At 37.9% G+C, this 23,062-nt stretch overlaps 1 protein-coding gene across 2 annotated transcripts in view; it reads right to left on the minus strand.

Annotated features, from left to right (window-relative positions):
- NUP205 (nucleoporin 205) overlaps positions 1-23,062 on the minus strand; it is an 84,330-nt gene that overhangs the window by 56,982 nt on the left and 4,286 nt on the right. For both annotated transcript variants that reach the window (XR_003426019.2, XM_015073065.3), the window contains exons 2-11: positions 19,272-19,414; positions 17,874-18,045; positions 15,080-15,224; positions 14,538-14,697; positions 13,876-14,104; positions 11,124-11,288; positions 6,301-6,476; positions 2,275-2,391; positions 1,957-2,094; positions 281-431 (exon numbers count right to left, since the gene is read on the minus strand). Coding sequence is in view for 1 of the 2 variants with exons in the window: in XM_015073065.3 (XP_014928551.1) it covers positions 281-431; positions 1,957-2,094; positions 2,275-2,391; positions 6,301-6,476; positions 11,124-11,288; positions 13,876-14,104; positions 14,538-14,697; positions 15,080-15,224; positions 17,874-18,045; positions 19,272-19,414 (1,596 nt within the window). In the remaining variant the exon portion in view is untranslated. The remainder of the gene's footprint in view (positions 1-280; positions 432-1,956; positions 2,095-2,274; positions 2,392-6,300; positions 6,477-11,123; positions 11,289-13,875; positions 14,105-14,537; positions 14,698-15,079; positions 15,225-17,873; positions 18,046-19,271; positions 19,415-23,062) is intronic.

Raw genomic sequence — 23,062 nt, forward strand, 5'->3', positions numbered from 1 at the left:
CTTAGTACAAGTAACCAATATTCTTTAACAGGCAGGGGAATAGTGAGTTCAAGAATGTCATGGGACACCTGGGTGGTTCAGCTGGTTAAGCGTCCAACTCTTAATTTTGGCTCAGGTCATGATCTCACAGTTCGTGAGATTGAGCTCCATGTCAGGCTCCATGCTCACAGCACAGAGCCTGCTTGGGAGTCTCTCTGACCCTCCCCCGCTCATTCTCTCTCAAAAAACCCAAACAAAACAATGTCACAACAAACTTAGATAACATCCAAGTTTCTCTTACCGTGACTACTACCATTGACTTTAAGCAGGCTGAAACAGTAGTGGGCGCACTGGGGCCCATTGGCTAATCCTTGGAGCATTTTCAAATAAGGAATGTAAATCGTTGGAGGCAACAGGTCACCCATTTGCCTAACAAACTTTGACAAGACGACCTGAAATAGGGAAAAATCAATAGTTTACATAGCATGGACTAACTAGTGAAGACTACATATGAACTAAAACTAAGTGCACTGATCTAATGCCTCAAAGATAAAATAATTTGGTATTCTACTTATGAAAAATTATTTTTTCAAGATTGTCACTAGCAACTTAATCAATTATAGAATTTTCTGTGAACAAAAAGCACATTTGTTTCAAAACATCTCAATGCCACAGAACATAAGGCTACTCACATTTTAAATATGTAAAACAATTGAAGAAATTTACTCCTCTAAAATAAACCAGCAAAGTCAAATATACTTGGCACCCACGGTTCCTGAATCCCAGTCAAATTTAGTATGAAGACCTAGGAACCTGAAAGAATTTTGGAGGGTAGCCTAAAAATACTGTTTTCTGTTCTGGCTAATACCACATTCCCACATTCCTGTTCTGTAAATCCACTTCTTAGTTTTCCCTTTTATCTTTGCTTATTCCTTAAATCTATTAACAAATAAAAGTGCTATCCAGACACTCAGTCTCATTGGTTGGATTTCAGAACTGAAAATGTTACTGGTCTCTGGAAGTTATTGTTAAATCTATTAGAACAGTGATTTTTCTAATTATGGAGAAAATTATCCTTATTTTTAAGAGACAGTCACTTATCCAGTAAAAGGTGAAATGTCATGCTGTCTATAAGTTACTTTCACGTACTCCAGAAAAATAAAAGTAGTAAAAATAACAGCAGTGGATGAAGCAAATGAGGCAAAGTGTTAACAGCTGTTAAACTAAGATGTTGGGTGTTCACTATAATTATTCTCTTTTCCATGTTTCAAATATTTCATAATTTAAGGATTTTTTTTAATCTTCAAAAATTTTAATCACTCCTTCTCCAAGACATTTTTGTAAATGGGGAGAAAAGTGAATCAATAAATGTAACAACTGCAGTAAACAGAAAAGGTGTGTGATCTCAGCCTCTAGCATAACTAAAAATTATTCAACGTGAAAGACTCCAGAATAGGAAATCCCAAAAGATGAAGATCGATACTGCAATCCATCTTATTTGCTACTGAGTATCATACTTTAGTTAATATAGGACAGAAAATGGACTTTTTCCTACATTTTTTACTGATTCATTTTGTCATCAATTCTAACTTCTCAGCCTTTCCTTTTAGTACCTACACCTATCCTAACCTCCCCAACTTGTTAAGAATGGTGTATATTGGGTTATTGTCATGCCTACTGGGGACAAACTAATAAATAAATACCAGTAACATTCAAGCAAGTGACACACAGAAAGACTAGACACCTGTCTATGATTGGACACATAGCTAATATGTTACCTAAGACTGACTACATAAACTCCAAAATGATCAGAACTTAAATTTAACACTTTCAAATTTCAAAAAGGAAAAAAGTGCAAATTTCTAAAGGTTACACAAGTAGTCATTTGTGTTAACAGCAATTAGGAACTAACATTTCTTCACGGTTCAAGACTCCCACTTACACCAAGGCAGAAAAACAGAAAAACTAAGAGCTTACCTGGCGTTGAGGGGGTCGCTGATGAGCCACCCCAAGGTAAGAACCTATGATAGTGGAAGTCTGAAGAGGCTCTGAGGGACACCAATATTCCAGAGCAAGCTCCAGATTAAAAGGGTTCTTTTTATATAGCTCACCAATCTGCAAAGAATAAGCAGATACTGGGTGAAAATGCCTCTAACTCAAAAATCACCTTGAATTGAAAATTTACATTTTTATGGAACTCAATTATTTAAGATCTTACAGCTGCACCTTTCCAAAGTTAGGGAGTAAATAATGGAAGGAGGGAGAAATGACCATGCATCCAGTGTAATGGCTTACCAAGAGCATTAAGTGTTCCAGATCCCTTCTAAGTGAAATGGGAGGTTCATTACCCATCTGCATACTCATGTGAATCATTCGAGCATCTTCATCTGCCCGATTCCTCAACTGTTTTACCTATTAAATGCATTGCATACAGTTTAATAGGGAAATTTATTACATGGGTTAATAATACTGAAAACAGGAAACCAGCCAACTGTCTAAAAGTGATTACACAAGAGAAAACCTGTTATAACGTCTATTCCACTTTAATGACATAACAAAATATACTAGGAATTTTAGTATGATATCACCATCCATAATTTATATCTTAAAACTTCAATGCATTTTCCACTACAGAGAAAGTGAGTTTAACAACAGTGTTTCTGAACGGGAACATTACTACATTTTAGACAGGACATTTCTTCACTGGGCTGGATCATCCTGACCACTGCAGCACAGTTTAGCACCCCTGAGCTACCTCCTGGCTACCAACAACTCCACCACAGACATTATAACAAGCAACACTGGTGCCATTCATTTCCTCAGCATGCTCTGAATGCTATTATTGCCCTGGCTGAGAACCATTACCTTATAAACATTCATGTGAACTGGGGCGCCTGGGTGGCTCAGTCGGTTGAGCATCCGACTTTGGCTCAGGTCATGAGAGCTCACAGCTCTTGAGGTCGAGCCCAGCATCGGGCTCTGTGCTGACAGCTCAGAGCCTGGAGCCTGCTTTGGATTTTGTGTCTCCCTCTCTCTCTGCCCCTCCCCTGCTCATGCTTGCTCACATGCTCTCTCTCTCTGTCCCAAAGATAAGTAAACGTTAAATAAAAAAATTTTTTAATAAAATAAAAGGGGGGGGGGGGCCGCCTGGGTGGCTCAGTCAGTTAAGCGTCCTACTTTGGCTCAGGTCACGATCTCAGAGTTCATGGGTTTGAGACCATTAGCCTCTGGACTGGCAGCTGGGAGCCTGGAGCCTGTTTCAGATTCTGTGTCTCCCTCTCTCTCTGCCCCTTCCCAACTTGTTCTTTCTCTCTATCAAAAATAAATAAACATTAAAAAACAAAAACAAAAACAAAAAGCTAGACAAACCCACAATTACAGGTGAGGATTTCAACACTCCTCTCTCATTATTTTTTAATATTTAGTTATTTTTGAGAGAGAGAGACAGAGCACAAGCAGGGGAGGGGCAGAGAGAGAGGGAGACACAGAATCCAAAGCAGGTTCCAGGCTCCAAGCTGTCAGCAAGAGCCCAATGCAGCACTTGAACTCACGAGCTAGAAGATCATGAGTTGAGCTGAAGTCAGAAGCCCAACCAAATGAGCCACCCAGGCGCCTCCCTCTCTCATTATTCAATAGAACGAGTATGTGAAATTAGTAAGGACGTCGAAGACTTAAACACCATTAGCAACTTTACCTAACTGGCATTTACGGAATACTCCATATAACAGCAACAGAATATACATTCCTTTCATGTGCACACAGGACATTTTCCAAGTTGACCATATTCTCAAACATAAAACAAACCCCAGCAAATTTAAGATAACTGAAATCCTATAAAGTATGTTCTCTGACCACAACTAAAATAACCTAGAAACCAGTTGCAGAGAGACACCTAGAAGCTCCCAAATATTTGGAAATTAAACAATGCCACTTCTAAATAACTCATCGATCAAAGAAGCCTCAAGGAAAATTACAATACACATTAAATTGAACAAAAAAGAAAGCAACCAAAATTTATGTGACACAGCCTAAAGCAGTAATTAAGAGATAAGTGTTCTAGAGAAACTGAAATGAGAAGCGAAAATTAAACCCAAAGCAAAAGGGAGAAAAAAATAAAGAGCAGAAATCAATGATAGCAAAACAAAGTAAAAGAAAATCAAGGAGGGGCGTCTGGGTGGCTCAAGTGGGTTAAGCGTCCGACCCTTGATTTCAGCTCAGGTCATGATCTCATAGTTCGTGAGTTCGAGCCCCACATTGGGCTCTGTGCTGACAGCACAGGATCCCCTCTCCTTCTCTCTCTGTCCCTCCCTCCCCGTCTCAACAATAAATAATAAAACATTAAAAAAAAAAAAAAAGAAAAGAAAATCAATGAGGCCAAAAGGTGGTTCTTTGGAAAGATCAATAAAATTGATAAGCCTCTAGCCAGGCTAATTAAGAAACAAAAAGAGAAGATACAAACTATCAAAATTAAGAATAAGAAAGGAAACATCATCACAGAACCTATATACATGAACAGTATAATAAAGGAGTATTAGGAATAACTTTAATGTCAATCAATCTGAACGAAAAGGACAAATTCACTGATAGATACAAACCAGTTTGTTCAAGAAGAGACAGATAACCTAAATACTCCTGTATCAAAAAAAACCCTCCAGTATCCCCAATTGTGTGAATTGTTTACCCTATTCAAACCACTGATTATCTTTCCATAATCAAAGTCCCATCTGGACTACTGATTAGGAAAAACTTTAAGTCTTAAGCTTTCTAAGGCTTCATTTCTACAAATGTAAAATGAAAGGATTAGCAGGCTTCTTCCTATTCCAAAATTCTGTGGTGTTAATCTATCAAGTCCTCCAAGGTTATCTGTTAAAGTATTCCTTGAATGGGGCACCTGGGTGGCACAGTCGGTCAAACATCCAGAGTCTTGATTTCAGCTCAGGTCATGATCTCACAGTTCATGAGATTGAGCCCCATGTCAGGCTTGGGATCCTCTATCTCCCTCTCTCTCTGTCCATCCCCTGCTCATGCATACACGTGCTCCCTCCCTCTCTCTCTCTCTCAAAATAAATAAACTTAAAAAACGTTCTTCCAAGTATTCCTTGACTATTCTAGTCCTAAGGGAGCTATCCTTAGCCTATATAAATTCATAGTAGTTTACTATCTATACCTCTCATTTACCTACTTTTACTACCTAATCTCTCCAACTAGATTCTAAATTCTTTGCTGATAACGAATGAGTCTCCTACTTATTGGTCTTCGTCACAACACCTAGAATACATAGTACCTGGCACACAGAAGAAACTCAACAAACACTTAATTCGTTAAATAATGAATAAGCACTGCACTCCTTGTTTGTTGCCATTTGAGGTACCTTTTCCATTTGCCTTATGTGTTTCAGGAGGTATGGTACCAAAACCACACAATATTACAAATGTAGGTACTCTGGGGTGCTTTTTTATGTTTTATTTTATTTATTTATTTTAACATTTGTTTATTTATTTTGAGAAACAGAGAGAGCTCAAGCAGGGGAGGGGCAGAGAGAGAGGGAGACAGAGAATCCCAAGCAGGTTCTGCGCTGCCAGCATGGAGCCCAACATGGGGCGTGAACCCACGAACTGTGAGATCATGACCTTAGCTGAAGGCAAGAGTCAGACGCTTAACCAAATGAGCCACCCAGGAGGCCCTGGGGTGCTTTTTAAAATACACACATAAAAAGTGAATTCATAGGGCTTTACTCCCTCATTTACTTCCTGCCCCCACTTTGATGGCTTTCTTGGCACAACACTGCACAAAACACATACACTCTCAAGAAACCATCTGACATGGCTCATAGTTATAGATCATACTGATAGCTTGAATTCTTTATTCAAAAGTAGCCTTTGCATTACTTGTAAGCAAGCAGAAGCCCATTTATACACTAATTAAGAGTCTAAACAATTCTCTATAAAACTGGAAATTTTCCACTATGGCTCTTCCAAATCATATGTAAAAATATATCAATAAGGCAAACCTAAGCACTGATCCCTGGGATAGCATGGTATTAATACTTTTCTACCCATAGTGATTTAACTATTACTTTCTCCTTATTAACTATTCTCAGTGTCAAATATATTGTTCTTTTAAGCTTATTCTCAGTTAACAGGTCTTATTTCATTTTCATGAGTTACTAATTCAAAAGCTGTAACACAACTATTGTCAAATTACGGTCTGTAGTAAAATATTTTACTAGTTTCTAAAACATAAAGTTAGCTAATTGATCGGTTCTATTATTTCATAAAAATCTTCTACTACTTTTTACTCATCCTATATTATTACACATACCTTCATTGGCATGAGTGCAAGGAAATCTGTGATGAGATTATGGATTCTACGAATATAAAATTCCTCCTGATAGAAGTTTTCTGACACCACCACGGATTCAGTGAGAAACAGGAAAACATTGTCAGCAATTGCAAGCTCTGCCATTGCTTCATCTGCTTCTGTGAATTCAGCCAGAGCTAGAAATATATTTTAAAAAACAGCACATGGAGAAAAAGTTATTAAACTAGACTATAGTATTTCATAATACTCTGCTGATGTTTCAAAATTCAGGTTATCTTCTCAACCTTCAAGCATGTCTATGTTAAAACTAAGACTGTACCCACTGTAACTGACTCACAAACTCAAAAGAGCTACTGAAAAAGTACATTAGAAAACCATGGGGCACCTGGGTGGCTCAGTCAGTTGAGCGTCTGACTTCAGCTCAGGTCATGATCTCGCAGTTTGTGAGTTCAGGCCCCACATCGGGCTCTGTGCTGCCAGCTCAGAGCCTGGAGCCTGGCCAGCTTTGGATTCTGTGTCTCCCTCTCTCTCTGCCCCTCCCCTGCTCATGCTCTGTCTCTGTCTTTCAAAAATGAATAAACACACACACAAAAAAATTTTTAATAATAAAAAAAGAAAGAAAGAAAGAAAGAAAGAAAGAAAGAAAGAAAGAAAGAAAGAAAGAAAGAAAACCATGTACTCCTATTGACAATAGCCAAAGTACGGAAAGAGCCCAAATGTCCACTGACTCATGAATGGATAAAGAAGATGTAGTGTGTATATATGTATGTGTGCGTATACACACACACACACACACACACGTTGTATATGCGTGTGTGTGTGTGTATATATATTGTAAAAACACACACACACAAACAGAATTATTACTTGGTGATCAAACAGAATGAAATCTTGCCATTTGCAACAATGTGAATGGAACTAGAGTGTATTATGCTAAGCGAAGTAAGTCATTGAAAGACAAAATACCATGATTTCACTCACATGTGTAGTTTAAAAAACAAAACAGATAATCATAGGGGAAGGGAAGTGAAAATAAGATAAAAAATGAGAGGGAGACAAGCCATAAGAGACTCTTAAAATACAGAGAACAAATGGAGGGTCGCTGGAGGGGGCGTTGGGTCAGGGGATGGGCTAAGGGTGATAGGGATTAAGGAGGGCACTTGGGATGAGCAATGGGCATTCAAAGTACTAAACTCTATCCCAGAAATCATTATTACACTATATGTTAACCTGGATTTAAATGATAAACCAACCTTGTATTCCTGTAAGAAACAACACTTGGGAGAAAGAAGAAGAAAAAGAAAAAGAAAACCATGTGCTCTTCTCAGTAACATGAGTGATAAATAATTTCTTCAGAGATACATGATGTAATACTGAAATAATCAGGGAATTATTATCAAAATATTAACAAACTGATGCTTTAATCTCAATGAAATGAACTAGATCATTCAGAAAAAGTCTTCACAAATAATAAGACCAAAACCTGAACATGACCACCTAAGTAACTCTTCTAATTTGGTAACCAAGTAGCAAAACTTAAAAACTAAACCTTAACCTAAAGACAAACTGGTCTACTTGTAACTTTTTTTAGCTTTTTATTTGAAAAACTTCAAACAGGTATCTATCAATATATAGACCAATATAATGAAAACCACACACCCATCATCTAGCTTCGATATTATCTATCCATTTACAGTTAATTTTATCTCCTCTAGATCTCCATGCGTTTCCAAATTAGATGAAAGCAAATGCCAGACTATTCAATATTTCACTCATAAGTATTTCAGTATACAACTCAAAAAGATTCTTTAAAAACAAAAGAAAAATAAGTGATACATACAAATACCATTATATCTCAATATCATTAAATCTTCAAAAAATTCCTATCAAATATCCACAAAGTAATCAAATTTACAACTGTCCCATGAATGTTATAAAAGATATTAGTTTGGATTTTTGCTTTTTGTCTTTTGTGCAATCTGTTTGTTTGAATCAGGATCCAAATAAGATCTACAGATTGCGTTTGAGTGATACATCTGTAGTGGGCTCCTCCTGTATCTTTTCAATTTTTCCCTTGCCCTTATCTGCAGTAGAAACTAGACTTTTATCCTGTAGAGTTTCCACAATGGTTTGACATCCATCCCAGTGGTACAGTTAACATATTCCTCTGTCCTCTGTTTATATTAAAAGTTGGCAGTTTGATCTACAGAGACTTTACTTATGTTCAATTTTTTGGTAAAATATGTCACAGGTACCGTTATGTCCTCAAGAAATAGATTGCTATTTACTTCTTTTAAATGTACATATAAATTGCTAGGTAACCTTGTGGTAATCCGGCTTTGGATAAGAACCGCTACATAGTTTATTCTGCTTGAGCACCATACAAATCAAATACATAGTGCGCTACTCAAAGTACATTTTCTTTTTCCTTTTCTTTAAGAAAGAGAGAGTGCGAGCAGGGGACGGACAGAGAGAGAAGAGAATCTTAAGCAGGTTCTGTGCTGTCGGCACATAGCCTGATGTGGGGCTCGAACTCACAAAAGTGTGAGATCATGACCTGAGCCAAAATCGAGTCAGACACTCAACTGACTGAGCAACCCAGGTATCCCTCAAAGTACCACCAATTTTCATTGCCTTGGAAGGGGTCAGGAACAGATAGAAGCCAAGAGCCTCAACCAGAGGAAAATAATGAGCTTTTATGTTTTATTTTGCATTTTGAAATAAAGCCTACCCATACCATACAAACTCCTTGAGAACAAAATAGTTGTTTTTATTTTGACTAATAATACTTATTAAGGTTATAAATTAAATATTAATAATAATTATTAATTATAAACCTTCACTTGAATTCAGAAATACTGGAATTAAAACTGCATGATGATCAATTCAAGAACTATTTCTTGAAGACTATTTAGGTAATAAAGCAGCATTAATATCTAAATTCTAGCACTTTTTTAAAACAAATTTTTTTTTTTTAATGTTTATTTATTTTTTAGAGAGACAGAGACAGGATGCGAGTCGGTCAGGGGCAGAGAGAGAGAAAGACACAGACGCTGAAGCAGGCTCCAGGCTCCGAGCTGTCAGTACAGAGCCCGACACGGGGCTCAAACCCACGAGCCGTGAGATCATGACCCGAGCTGAAGTCGGACGCTCAACCGACTGACCCACCCAGGCACCCCTGAATTCTAGCACTTTTTAAAATTCAAATTTTAGGAACTTTTTTAGTTTAAAAATGTTTAATTATAGTACCCCTAATTATCAAACTTATAAAAAAATATGAACATGTAAAACTAAAGAGAATAAGTAGCCAAAGATTTGGGACTCGAAACTAGGTATGGAATCCTAAGCCTATTGTCATCAATAGCAAACTGTAACACATTCTTCTGTACCCTTCCAGATGAGGGCAAGAGTACAGTAAATCACAATATATGAAGTTAAGTACCACATACCCACTTAAAAGTTTAAAGGATAATTTTATGCCAGACAAGTATTAAAATAAGACTTGCAAATGACTAAGAGGTATAGTTCAGAAATAGAAGTTATGCACGAATATGAATGTCTAATTAGCCATGAATTAGCTTTAATATAAAAAATACTTGGCCGGCACGCCTGGGTGGCTCAGTCAGTTAAGCACCTGACTTCGGCTCGGGTCATGATCTCACAGTCTGTGAGTTCGGGCCCCACGTCAGGCTCTGTGCTGACAGCTCACAGCCTGGAGCCTCCTTCGGATTCTGTGTCTCCTTCTCTTTCTGACCCCACCCTTCCATGCTTTGTCTCTGTCTCTATCTCTCTCTCTCTCAAAAATGAATAAACATTAAAAAAAAATTTTGAAAAAAAATACTTGGCCAAAGAAAGACCCCCTAATACAAAAAAAAAAAAAAATGCTTTCTGCAGTCTCCTTGTGAACAGTAGGACACTAGTGAACAAAACGTTCTAGATTCACATAATTGATAAGATACTAGAATCTGTTGACACTCCACAACTAGAAAACACTGATATGGATAATAAACCTTAATAAAAGCTTTCCAGATCTACCATAAAAACAAGTGACAGTTCTTTGGGCTTCAAATTACAACAAAAACATAGTTCTCGTCCTGTTAAACCACTATAGTATGAGAATTACATGAATGTCAACAGCAGAACAGGATATGCTATAGTCGGTCATAGACTATTAAAGTCAGACTTCCACATCCATTCTTAGCTGATCCAAATATCTCCTTTCTAATGTATTTTCTTTTAAAATAATACTAGTTTTTAATTTGTGAAAAATTATTTTGTGAAACCAAGGAAAAAACGTAAAAAAAAAGAAATCATAAATTTTAATTTAAAAAATTATTGTGATACTGCCATTTCAAAATTTTACTTTTTTTTTTTTAATGTTTTATTTTTTATTTTTGAGAGAGAGACAAAGTATGAGTGGGGAGGGGCAGAGAGGGAGACAGAATCCGAAGCAGGCTCCAGGCTCTGAGCTGTCAGCACAGAGCCCAACGCGGGGCTTGAACTCACAAACTGTGAGATCGTGACCTAAGCCAGTCGGATGCTCAACTGACGGAGCCACCAAGGCGCCCCTCAAAATTTTACACTCTTAAGGGAAAAAAGAAACTAAAAGAGCATTGTCACTGGTTCCAAGAAAGGGAAACCATATTTCATAAAATTTCTTTTGAGAGACCAGGACAAAAAAAGTCTGTATTTTACCACATTCCAAAGCTTCATTTAATACAACTCCAGATATCTTTCTATGCTCATGCTTATATGTCAAAGATAACATACTACTCAAGTTGATACGTTCTTTCTCATAAGAGAGTCACCTACAATCAATTTACCTGTCACATCAGGTAGCTGAGATATTCCTCTCAGTGCCAATGCCCAGGCAAGTCGAACCGTGGCTTGCAGCCCAGGCAGTTTCCAAAGCTGTGAGTCTTGAAGGCGGGAATGAATTGTTGCAATGTATTGTCTTTCTGTCAATAGTGGAAGCTGATGAATCATATCTGAAAACACAAAAATAGACCACTATACCAACAAGTAGAGAAACCCTCACTTTTGATACATAGGAATGATGGCTAAAGATCAGGAAATCAGAGTTCAATGAATTATCAAAGAATTAGGACTAACCAAAAAATAGTGTTTGTGTTCGACAAACCAAAAAACACACTACCGTAAAAATTCTATACAAACTAATACTGAAAGAGGCAATTGACAATAATTCTAAATTTTAATTCTTTTTTCAATGGTTTTTTATAAGTATACTATAAAAATTTTTTAAAACAGTTAAAAAGCCAGTTTTTCTGCATATAAATTCTAAAATCAATGCAATTTAAAGATCAAAAAAGATAGAATTTGGGGTGCCTGGCTGGCTCGATCAGTAATGCAGGCAACTCTTGATCTCGGGGTTATGAATTCAAGGCCCCTGTTGGGTGTAGAGATAACTTAAAAGTAAAATCTTTAAAAAAAAAAAAAAAAGATAGAATTTTACTACATAAATGCCTACATTAAAATATCAAGCAAAAACAGACCAAAATAAGAATTCAAATTGCAAACAAGCATCGACTGTGATTATAACAAATGAAATTGCTAAATAATACTTAAATGATTTTCTATTTACAGTTCAGTCATACTCTGGTATTTCAAACAAGCATAGGATTCCGAATAAATGTAAAATGGGAGGTTGTGAAATCGAGCCTCGAGTCAGGCTGCACGGGGGTGTGGAGCCTGCTTAAGATTCTCTCTCTCCCTCTTTCTCTGCCCCTCCTCTGCTCTCTCTCTCTCCAAGAAGTCTGGGAGGTTCAGTTGGTTGAGCGTCCGACTTTGGCCCAGGTCATGATCTCACAGTTCGTGAGTTTGAGCCCCACATCGGACTGGCTGTTGTCAGCACGGAGCCCACTTTGGATCCTCTGTTCCCCTCTCTCTCTGCTCTTTCCCCACTTGTAAACTCTCTCTCAAAAACAATAAAAATTTTTTAAAACTCTAAAATGGGAAACACCACTGACACCTAAGACTTTATTTTACTTATTTTCTTGTCCTTCCTTTTGATGTCAGCGGTTCCCAATCTTTAATATTTATTTTTTTTTTTAACGTTTATTTATTTTTCAGAGAGAGAGACAGAGTGCAAGCAGGGGAGGTGCACAGAGAAAGGGAGACACAGAATCTGAACCAAGGCTCCAGGCTCTGAGCTGTCAGCACAGAGCCCAACGTGGGGCTCGAACTCACGGACCCCAAGATCATGACCTGAGCTGCAGGCGGATGCTCAACCGACTGAGCCACCCAGGCGTACCATATTTCTTTTATTTTTTAATGTTTATTTTTGAGAAAGAGAGTGCACACACAGTGGGAGAGAGGTGGACAGAGGGTCTGAAGCGGGTTCTGTGCTGATAGTGGCTTCAGCGCAGCGAGCTTGATGTGGGGCTCAGACTCTCGGACTGCAAGATCATGACCTGAGCTGAAGTCAGATGCTCAACCGACTGAGCCACCCAGGTGCCCTAGTGGTTCCCAATCTTTAACCAAGAACACATTCTTCAATTTCCTGTAGTTTGAAAGTTTCTGTCTACTATTATACATGCACTAATAATTCACTTCTCCCATTTATTAATCAAACACATACAGAACGACCAACAAGAAATCACAATTAAAATGAGTTAATCATCAGCATCCTAAATTCATAAAATTAAAACCTAATACAAAAACCTTACATCCTAGCCTATGAAACTTTCCAGGCATTTCATTTCGCTGCTGCAAGTACCACTTACAAGGTTCCACGAACACAGCTTGCCCCCACTTAATTCTGTGCTTCATTTCATTCAATACAGGAAATCTGACCAATGCCTTAAGTGGCAGCTTCCTATACGAGCACAGGCACCACTCTTTTTGTGGCGCACAAAGCACCGTGTGCCAATCTGATTGGAGGAAAGGAGTACTTATGCCTTCCATAAGCCTTCCCTAATGTCTAAGGATGGCCACCAAAGATGAGTGGAAAAGGTCTATTCTCCCTACATACCTACGTATTGAAAGATGCCAACAATACGGTCAAAAGTGGACCGGGGATAACTGTTAGAATAACTATAAACACCTGTGACGCTAAGGGCAATAATCTTCCTCTGCAGGAATCATTTTTGAGATCCTCTTTTGTAAGCAGTAACTATGAATAAGGTCACCAAGTAAAAATTTTATATACTTCAGCGACAACATAAATCAAAGATGATATATTACTAAAAATGATAGTTACCCTCCCCTAGAATGTTTTCATGAAAGGTCTGAAATGTGAATAAAATGTAAAGAAACAAGCAGTTACGTAAATTACGCATGGAGAACTCATGAACATGTATTGCGTAATCTTTATCACTTTCCTATTCCAAAACTGAAAAGGACAACAAAGATATCTAACAGAGCGCAGAATTTTTTAAATGTCATCTTTTATGTAAATACTCAAATATGGATGAACTGCACACACGGGAATAAATACAGGAATAAAATGTACAATTTCTTACGTTAGTTAAAATACTGCCCTTCTTAAATGTTATCTCCATAATTTAATCTCATTTTTAAAAAAGTAAATGTATTAATAGGTATAAAATCCAATACCATCTCGCTCCTCTGTGCTTTGTTCTATAAAACTGATATCAAAGCAGTACAGAAGCGCCATAAGAAGAGCCAGATTCACTGCATCCAACGAACCATTAGCCTCAACTGTCACTTTTTCCAAATGTCCGATAAGAAGCAGTGTGTCATCTTTGCCTAAAGGTGACTGACAAGCCCAGGCAAAAAGGCTTTCTGCCAGAGACTGCCTGCACTCCTTGATAAGATCAGAAACCTAGAAAGAAAAATGTATGATTGTTAGTACACATAAACCAGTGAAACCACCCGGTCTTCTTCCAAAAATGTAAACTACCTTTTCCAAAGCTAAGCAACTAAATAAATCTATCTGAATCCACAAGTGACCCTAACCTGTCACCTCTGGAATTCTAAACAAACCCTACTGTTAATTCCTCATTTTAAGTTCCAAGCTCTGTTATGGGATGACCAATTTCTTGAAGAGTTCATTCCAGGAAAAGAGCTACGACAGCATATAAGTGACTAGAAAGAAGTGAAAACAGCTACAAGCCAATTTTGGACACAGATGCCTCCACGTTTTAACGTACGTTAGCAATTTTCTGTGCCCACGTTCTAATTGTTCTAATGGTCATGACTTTTCTGCCCGAGACCTGACATAGACAACCCATGAACAGATGTCAGTGAACCCTTGCCTCTTTTCGATGTTTTTCACTGCCCAAACCTCTCTCCCGCTGTAGCTTCTCAAACTCATTGTTCACATCAATCTGTGACACCAGAGTAAGCACTTTATAAGTCAATCCTTGCTCCATCAGTTCATCTGTAAAGCGTGTTGTCATGGAAACCAGCTCTGGACTGTAACGAAAAGAAATCAATAGAGAAAGTTACAATGAACAGTAATGCATACACTTCTTCACCTTACAGATATAGCAAATGCTGTTGACAATAATGTTACATTACTGGACAAAACAGGATGAATTATAACCCAGCTCTTTTAGTTCTTTCTAGATAACTAGGCATCAATAAACTTCTAAGCATACTTCTTTTTTGTTAACAAATAAAGCAGCTTTAATCTGTTATTCTTTACAGAATAAGGAAGTATTTATTGCTCGGCTATGTTACATATCTTACTTAAATTATACATACTGGAAAGAGAAATTTACGTTATTTCTAATAATAAATTAATAAATCCAGATAATTTTTAATAAAGCCTTGAAATCCTAAGAAGCAAACAGACCTGAGTTCAAGGGTCCACGTCTTTCCTCGTCTAGACTGTATCAAGGCTTTCAGGGAATTTGCAATGCACCGCTTTCCATCCCAGTATAAAAGAACAGCTACTAGTCCTCTGGTGAGACCAGGAAAATGGGGCTGTTGGTGCTCTCCTAGAAAAGGGAGTTGAGAAACAATTTAGTAAATACACACATGTGTGTTTAGGATGAGACCCAAAATGACTATGCCAATGTTCAGTTCAAAGAAATCACAGGACCTCGGGGTTCAAGGGGCCCTAAGGGTCCTCTACTTCAAACACCCATCTACTGTTTTCCTTCTTCCCTAACATCTACAAGAGGCCATCCAACTTGTGCCAGGACACTGGCAGTAATGGAATTCACCATTTCCCAAACGCTCAATCTCACCTTTATCTCTGATTTCTATGTGCTGGGGAACAATCTTTTGGTCTCACTACTGTCCACTGAATCCAATGTTGTTTAATGCCCATTTTACCCTCTTTCACATGAAATCTTTCCAATATTTGGACGTTTCTTCCCCTCAAGTTTTCTCTGAAAATTAACTTTTCCTGTTTCCAGTTCCCTCACCGTTTTAACTGCTCTCTTTTGAGTAATTTCCACTTTGTCTTTTTTAGTTTCAGTTTCATTTCCTAAGATTGTCTTTTCCCCGTAGCACAATCAGTCCACTCTCTCTCGTCCCCAAATTCATTTCACTGCTTCACACTTCTGTGCAGGCCATTTCTTGTGCCTGGATGCCCTTCGTCCTCCTGAATGCACACCTATTCTACTCGACATGTGCCTACTCATATTTCAACACCTACCTTAGGCCGCATGATCTTTATGAAGACTTCTCTGTACACCCTGAGGTCAATTCAATTTAATCTCTTTGCCTCTGGACCATCACTAAATCTTGCATAAACCGGCATTAATGCACCTAATTGTGTCGTAATTATTTGTCCCCATGTCTTTCCCAGTTACTAGACTATGAGCTCCTTCACACTAGTTGTTTTATTCATGCTTCTCTTCCTGAAGCCTTAACACAGTGCCTGGCCCATGGTAAAAATAAAATAAATGTTAAATCAAAGTTCTGAGTTAAACTAAAACTCAAGCATATCCAGTTAACATTTCCATCACAGAATGGAAAAACTACCTTCCTCATTCTCAATACCGTACTACTTTTAATGCAGCCTTAGGTCAAAAAGGATTTTGGAAGCTACATGACATCTTTAAACATATGAAACTTTTTCAATTAAAATGCCCACGAGAATGCAAGCTGGTGCAGCCACTCTGGAAAACAGTATGGAGGTTTCTCAAAAAACTAAAAATAGAACTACTCTGCAACCCAGCAATTGCACTACTAGGCATTTATCCACGGGATACAGGGGTGCTGTTTCGAAGGGACAAATGCACCCCCATGTTTATAGCAGCACTATCAACAATAGCCAAAGTATGGAAAGAGCCCAAATGTCCATCGATGGATGAACGGATAAAGAAGATGTGGTATATAGATATATGTATATATACAATGGAGTATTACTCGGCAATCAAAAAGAATGAAATCTTGCCATCTGCAACTACGTGGATGGAACTGGGGGGTATCATGCTAAGTGAAATTAGTCAGAGAAAGACAAACATCATATGACTTCACTCATATAAGGACTTTAAGAGACAAAACAGATGAACACAAGGGAAGGGAAACAAAAATAATATAAAAACAGGGAGGGGGACAAAACAGAAGAGACTCATAAATATGGAGAACAAACTGAGGATTACAGGAGGGGTTGTGGGAGAAGGGATGGGCTAAATGGGTAAGGGGCACTAAGGAATCTACTCCTGAAATCACTGTTGCACTATATGCTAACTGATTTGGATGTAAATTTTGAAAAATAAAAAAATTTTAAAAATGCCCACGAGGCTTCTTCACAAGGCTCCTCTGCTATAATGAAAATGAATTGCTTACTTTATGGAAATTTCAACTTTTTCTCTATATAGCAGCCAGAGAAATAATTTCAAATTTTTTTCTGGATTATGTAACTCTTCTGCTTAAAGCCCCTGTCAGCAACTTTCCATGGCAATCAATTAGAATAAAATCCAAATAATTTTCCTTGCCTGCAAGACTGAATGTGATCTAATTCCTGCTCTCTCCTTACCCTCCCTCACCCTCCCTGTCTTTGTGAGGCTCCTGCATCCTTCTATCCATGGTCTTTTATTCTATAATGTGCCACCTCAAGCACTTGCTGCTTGGTCTGTCTGGGTCACCAACAACTCTAGTACCCTATCATCATGGAGGTCTCAGGTCATATGTCCCAGAGAAGCCTTCTCTAAATACCCTATTTAGAGGTGCCCTCTAGCAGTCCCCCATCTCTCTATAGCCCATTGCCTCGTTTTATTTTCTTCCTAGTAGTATTATTAAAATTCTTATTTTTAACCCATTCGCTTATCTGAACCCCCCCCACCTCAAAAAGAAACTCCAAAAAAGCAGTGACCTTTCTTTCTTACTCATTCTATGACAATAAATTCTTTGTGCTATAAAATTTGTGAGATGAGCCAATGATTCTTTGCTAGTAAATTACCATGTAAAAGCCTATCTTAAAACAGTTAAATTACCTTTCACAACTTCAGTCACTAAAGCCTTCCCATTAGTCAAAGATAAACAAAAGGAGATGTTTTGAATATGACTTTTCGAATAAACTGCATCCTTAGAAACTACTCTGGAACCTAAATGATACAACACTATAAATCCTGAGCAAATGACTTTATAGTTCTGTCCTCCCTTACCATAGGGTCAATTAAATGTCAACCTACCGGCGAGGAGAAGCTCAACAGCTGCCAATTCTCCAATATCAAAAAGGTCACTAAGGATAAAGGCTTCTTTAATGAGCTGTTCAGGAAGAAGTCGGGTCCCCTGTTGACCCTGGATGGCGACTCCCTCTGTACTGGCTTTCTGAACCTTTTCGTGTTGTTGGACATTTTTTGGCTACAATGGCAAAAATAAATAAAATCAGGTGATGAAATAGTATCCTGGAGACAAGGTCTTAATTATTACCTAGAGAAGTTAATTCATGATAAGGTAGATTGGTAATGTGACAAAAGAAGTACTGTTTATCAGACAATCTACAATTAGACCTTTATGAGGTAACACTTCCTACTCGTTCCAGCACTTTACGCTATTACTACCTTCTCAATAATTGCCCCTGCTAACCTCTGAAATACAAAATTTTGAGAAAGCACAAATAGTACACTATTTTTCAAGTCTGTAAGGAACTTTTCCAGTTATACATTTAATAAATAAAAACATAAAGTCTTCAAGAGGGAAATAACAAATATATACAGGAATTGTTGAATCAATCAGTAGGGCTAGTGATAGTTTATTAGTATATTATGTAAAATGTAGTCTTATTCCCAAAAAAATTCTTACTTGGTTCAGATAGTTAACAAATAACATACAGTATAGAATTATTTGATGGATCACAGTCTTAGAAATTTACATCTGGAAGAGGAGGCCACATAGGACATTTAAATCCAACTCCTCTATTAACAGATGGAAAAGCTGATACCCAGATAAGTCAGGTGACCTCCCTGTCCTACAACTCTAGTGGTAGAGCCAAGACTGGAACTCAGCTCAACTGGCTCCCAGGGTAGGGCTCTTTCTACTAAAGAGAGAGAAAAAAAAAATAAAAAAAAGCTAAAAAGCAAAAGGTCATTTCTGGTAAGACAAACGGTTCTTGTTAGTCTACAAAAGAAAATTATCAAACAGCAAGGAAAGGAATTTCCAAATAAGAATTCCCTACACTGAAGTATTCTCTTCTTGGTTGAAAGGGATTTCAAGATGCAGTGAGTAAACACACAGGAATTCATTAGTTCAGCTAACACAACTTACATAACATTATGAAGAGTTAAAATGTTGAAAGTGTACCTGGAAATAAACAAAATAATCAATCTTACTGAGCTTAGATATATTAACTATACGTCAGAAATTCCAAGGACACTCACAATTCTGGAATATACTACACTTTATAAATTGCATTCAAATATTACTAAGATATCTCCTGGCTAGAGACAGATACATATTAACTTCTATGGAGAACAAAAAGAAGATAATAACTGCTCCTAGGAAAAATTACAGTTTTAGAGAAAACTTGAATCAGTGGACTAGGACAAGTACAAAAGCATATCCAAGAAGCAAAAAAGAAAATTTCCTACTGGGTTTCTGAACAGTGAGATGAAGTCAGGTTTGTGTTTCTTCAAGATCATGTCAAGAAGGTGGACAGCTTCAGGTTGTCTTCTCCAAAGAGCATTTCCCACTGTTTGCCAAATGTCTTTGTACGGACCCCACAGACTAGCAGCTTCAAGAAAAAATCAATAAAACCAGCATCAAATACGACACACATGTGGAAAATAACATAAGGTTACTGTCTACATATTTCAGTCACACTCATCATGGCTACTTTTAAATATGCAGAGTTATACATATAAACCAAACATTAATATACAAGCACACATATCAGATTTCTCAAAAACAATATAAGCATCATTTTGTCTAGCTTAATACAACATAAAGTAAATCCCAACTTGAAAGTGGAATATCTGCTATGGTTTTGCCACTTTATTAGCTGTACGACATGGAGCAAGGAAATAACCTCACTAGATGATATCTACATCATAGGGGCAAAGGGATTAAATGAGATAAACTAGGTAAAACACACATTACAGTGACTGGCATATCATAGGCATTCAATAAATACAAGTCCCTATCATCCAAATAAAAGCAGGAGTAGGGACTAAAGATCAGATTTTGTAAAACTTAGCAGCTCAAAAAAAAAAAAAAAAAAGGCAGCTTATTTTGGCTAGGACACTAGCTATTAAAAAACAACACAGAGGGGCGCCTGAGTGGCTCAGTCAGTTAAGTGTCCGACTTCAACTCAGGTCATGATCTCACAGTTTGTGAGTTCGAGCCCCGCGTCAGGCTCTGTGCTGACAGCTCAGAGACTGGGGCCTGCTTTAGATTATGTGTCTCACTCTCTCTCTGACCCTCCTCTGCTCACACTCTGTCTGTCTCTCTTTCTCTCTGAAAAATAAAATAAACATTAAAAAAATTTTTTTTAAAAACATAAATATGGAACACTTTTGTAAATTTATATAAGTAATACTGAGCTTTTGCCATGTGCTACTGAGCATGGTTCTGAGCTCTTTCCACAGATTATTTTATTTCAGAACACTATGAGGTCAGCACTCTGTCTTCTTCCATTTTATAGATGTGGAAATTGAGGCAGAGGGGGCAAGAAACTCACCCAGGGACACACTGGATACCTGGGTTATGAACCCTGGCAGTTTGTCACCAGAATGTGCCTTAACTACTAAACTATATTACTTCTATACCTAACATGTGGAAAATGAAAATGTCTGAAATAAATATAGGTATTTCTGACACATCTGGTAAGTGAAATTAAGATCACATCTAGACATACCTAGGCAAATTCATCTAAACTCAGCCAAATTCACTTATCTAAAAATGTCTTATCTAAAAATGTTTCAGCCCATAAATAAACAATAAAATATTATAGGGGATAGGAGAAACAATCTGATCTTTAAAAACTCAAAATCAGGGGCGCCTGGGTGGCTCAGTTGGTTGAGCATCCGACTTCGGCTCAGGTCATGATCTCGCAGTTCGTGAGTTCGAGCCTCGCGTCAGGCTCTGTGCTGACAGCTCGGAGCCTGGAGCCTGTTTCAGATTCTGTGTCTCCCTCTCTCTCTGCCCCTTCCCCACTCATGCTCTGTCTCTCTCTGTCTCTCAAAAATGAATAAAGTTAACAAAAAAATTTTTTAAAAAAAACCTCAAAATCAAATTCTGGAGACAGAGCATACGTAAGTGAAAAATCTCAATAACAATAGTACAAAAAAGGGAATATCATTGTTGACACAAAAAAATAAGAATTTCAAAAGATCAAAATGATGGTCAAGAATTTCTAAAGGATGGCTGCACTTGTGCAGCAATTTGGGGAAAATCTGGGTAACAAAGCACAGCCAAGAGAAAGCAGGAGCTAAGGCTCAAAGGCAGGTGCAAAAGTGTAAAAGAGAATTCAAAGAGCCATAGTGGAATTAAAGAGTAACAGCTTTCAAACTTTTGTGACTAGAACCCGCGGTAAGAAATATTCCATATCTCAACCCAGTAACTACCTAAAACTGAAAAGTTGTATATAAAATACCAATATTCATTCAATCCATGCACTCTGATATTTTGTATCATGTTATTTTATTCATGAAATAAATTTATGAAATTCATGAAATATATTTGAGACCCACCGTTTGAATAACACTCCCTGAAGACCCAAGTTTCTGTTTGTAAACAATCAGATATGGTGTCCATATGTGTTTATAAAGACTCTGAAAGGGAAACTAGTCAAAACCAATCAGTCACTCCAGAAACGTGGAACTAATCTATAGCCTGAACTGTAAACATGTTTAACTTCTCTCTGAGAAAGCACAAATCCAAACAAACCAGGGAAGTAAGACGGCATGATGATGCAACCTAATTAAATGTGTTAAATGTTCACTGTAGTATAAGCAATATTGTCATAAAAAGACAATGCATTGGGAAAATTCTTTTAAGGGGGAAAATGTGCATGGTGAAGAATAGACTAAACTGGTCAAACCACATCACTCATTCACTCAACCAGTATTTACTGAGGACTTCCTATGTGCCAGGGACTACACACCAAGCAAGACAGACAGTATGCCAGTCTTCATGGAACTCAGAGATTGACACAGAGGAAGACATTAAACACAGAATTCAAAATACAATGATCAATATAATAAAAGATGACGGAGAACTGCTCGAGAACATATAAAAGGGAGAACCTAGCCTAACCTAATCTGAAGGGGAGGGCAGGAAGCCATGGGTCTTTGGTGTGGGGATGTGGGAGATGGGAATCAGCAGGTCTAGACCTCACGTTAAGAGTAATCAGTCCACTCCCTGCTTTGCTTCCATTCTTGACAATCTTCTGATTAAAAAATATCATTTATTACGTAAATTTCTAGAGTAAAAGCTGTGCTGACCAACCAACATGAGTACCCATGCAGATACACTTCTCATTAAAGAGCAATAAATTGAAATACTAGTTTACATATCTGTCTTTTCTGAGTCTGATTAGAGAAAATCAATGACTAGGATCCAATCAACTCTGGATACACTAACAAATAAGAGCTCAGGCCTGCCAAAACGAGAACCCAATCCCTAAATCCTGTAGACCACAGTGAGGTACTAGTTGGCTGATGACTAGCTGACTCCCCTAGAGATCATTTTCTTAGCTCTCGATACCTGCAAAGGATAGAGTAGGTTTGAGCCTCAGATTCCAGGCCGAGATGGAATTTTTCCTATTAGTAAGTAGAAAAAGTTTCAAGTAGTACATGACAACACAAAACTCATACTACAGGGCACTGGTGTGGTTGCTGGATTAAGTAGAACACCGAGTGTCAGGAACCAAGGATGACTGGTGGGTAAGCCGCTAATAAGGTGATGCAACCTAAAGGAGGATGAGGGCAGTCAAACCAAAAGAAAAGGCCTGTTAGAAGAGCCAGAACTGGTAACTGATGGGCACGGGGTACAAAAGAAAGGTGTCAAGGGGTGCCTGGTTGGCTTAGTCAGTTGAGTATGTGACTCTTGATTTCAGGGTAGTGAGTCTGAGTCACCTGTTAGGTATAGAAATATTTAAAAGTAAAATTTGTAAAAAACAAAAAAAAGGTATCAAAAATGACTCCTAGGCCAACTTGAAATCTGCTTTACCACAGGTATTTAAAAATGACGGGGTGCCTGAGTGGCTCAGTGGGTTAAACATCCAACTCTTGATTTCAGTTCATTTCATGATCTCATGGTTTGAGTTTGGGCCCCATGTTGGGCTCCACACTGACAGCACAGAGCCTACTTGGGACTCTCTCTCTCTCTCGCTCTCTGCCACTCCCTCCCTCTCTCTTAAAATAAATTAATTAATTAAAAA

The sequence above is a fragment of the Acinonyx jubatus genome, chromosome A2 (assembly GCF_027475565.1).
Source record: "Acinonyx jubatus isolate Ajub_Pintada_27869175 chromosome A2, VMU_Ajub_asm_v1.0, whole genome shotgun sequence".
In the NCBI taxonomy this organism is placed as follows: domain Eukaryota; kingdom Metazoa; phylum Chordata; class Mammalia; order Carnivora; family Felidae; genus Acinonyx; species Acinonyx jubatus.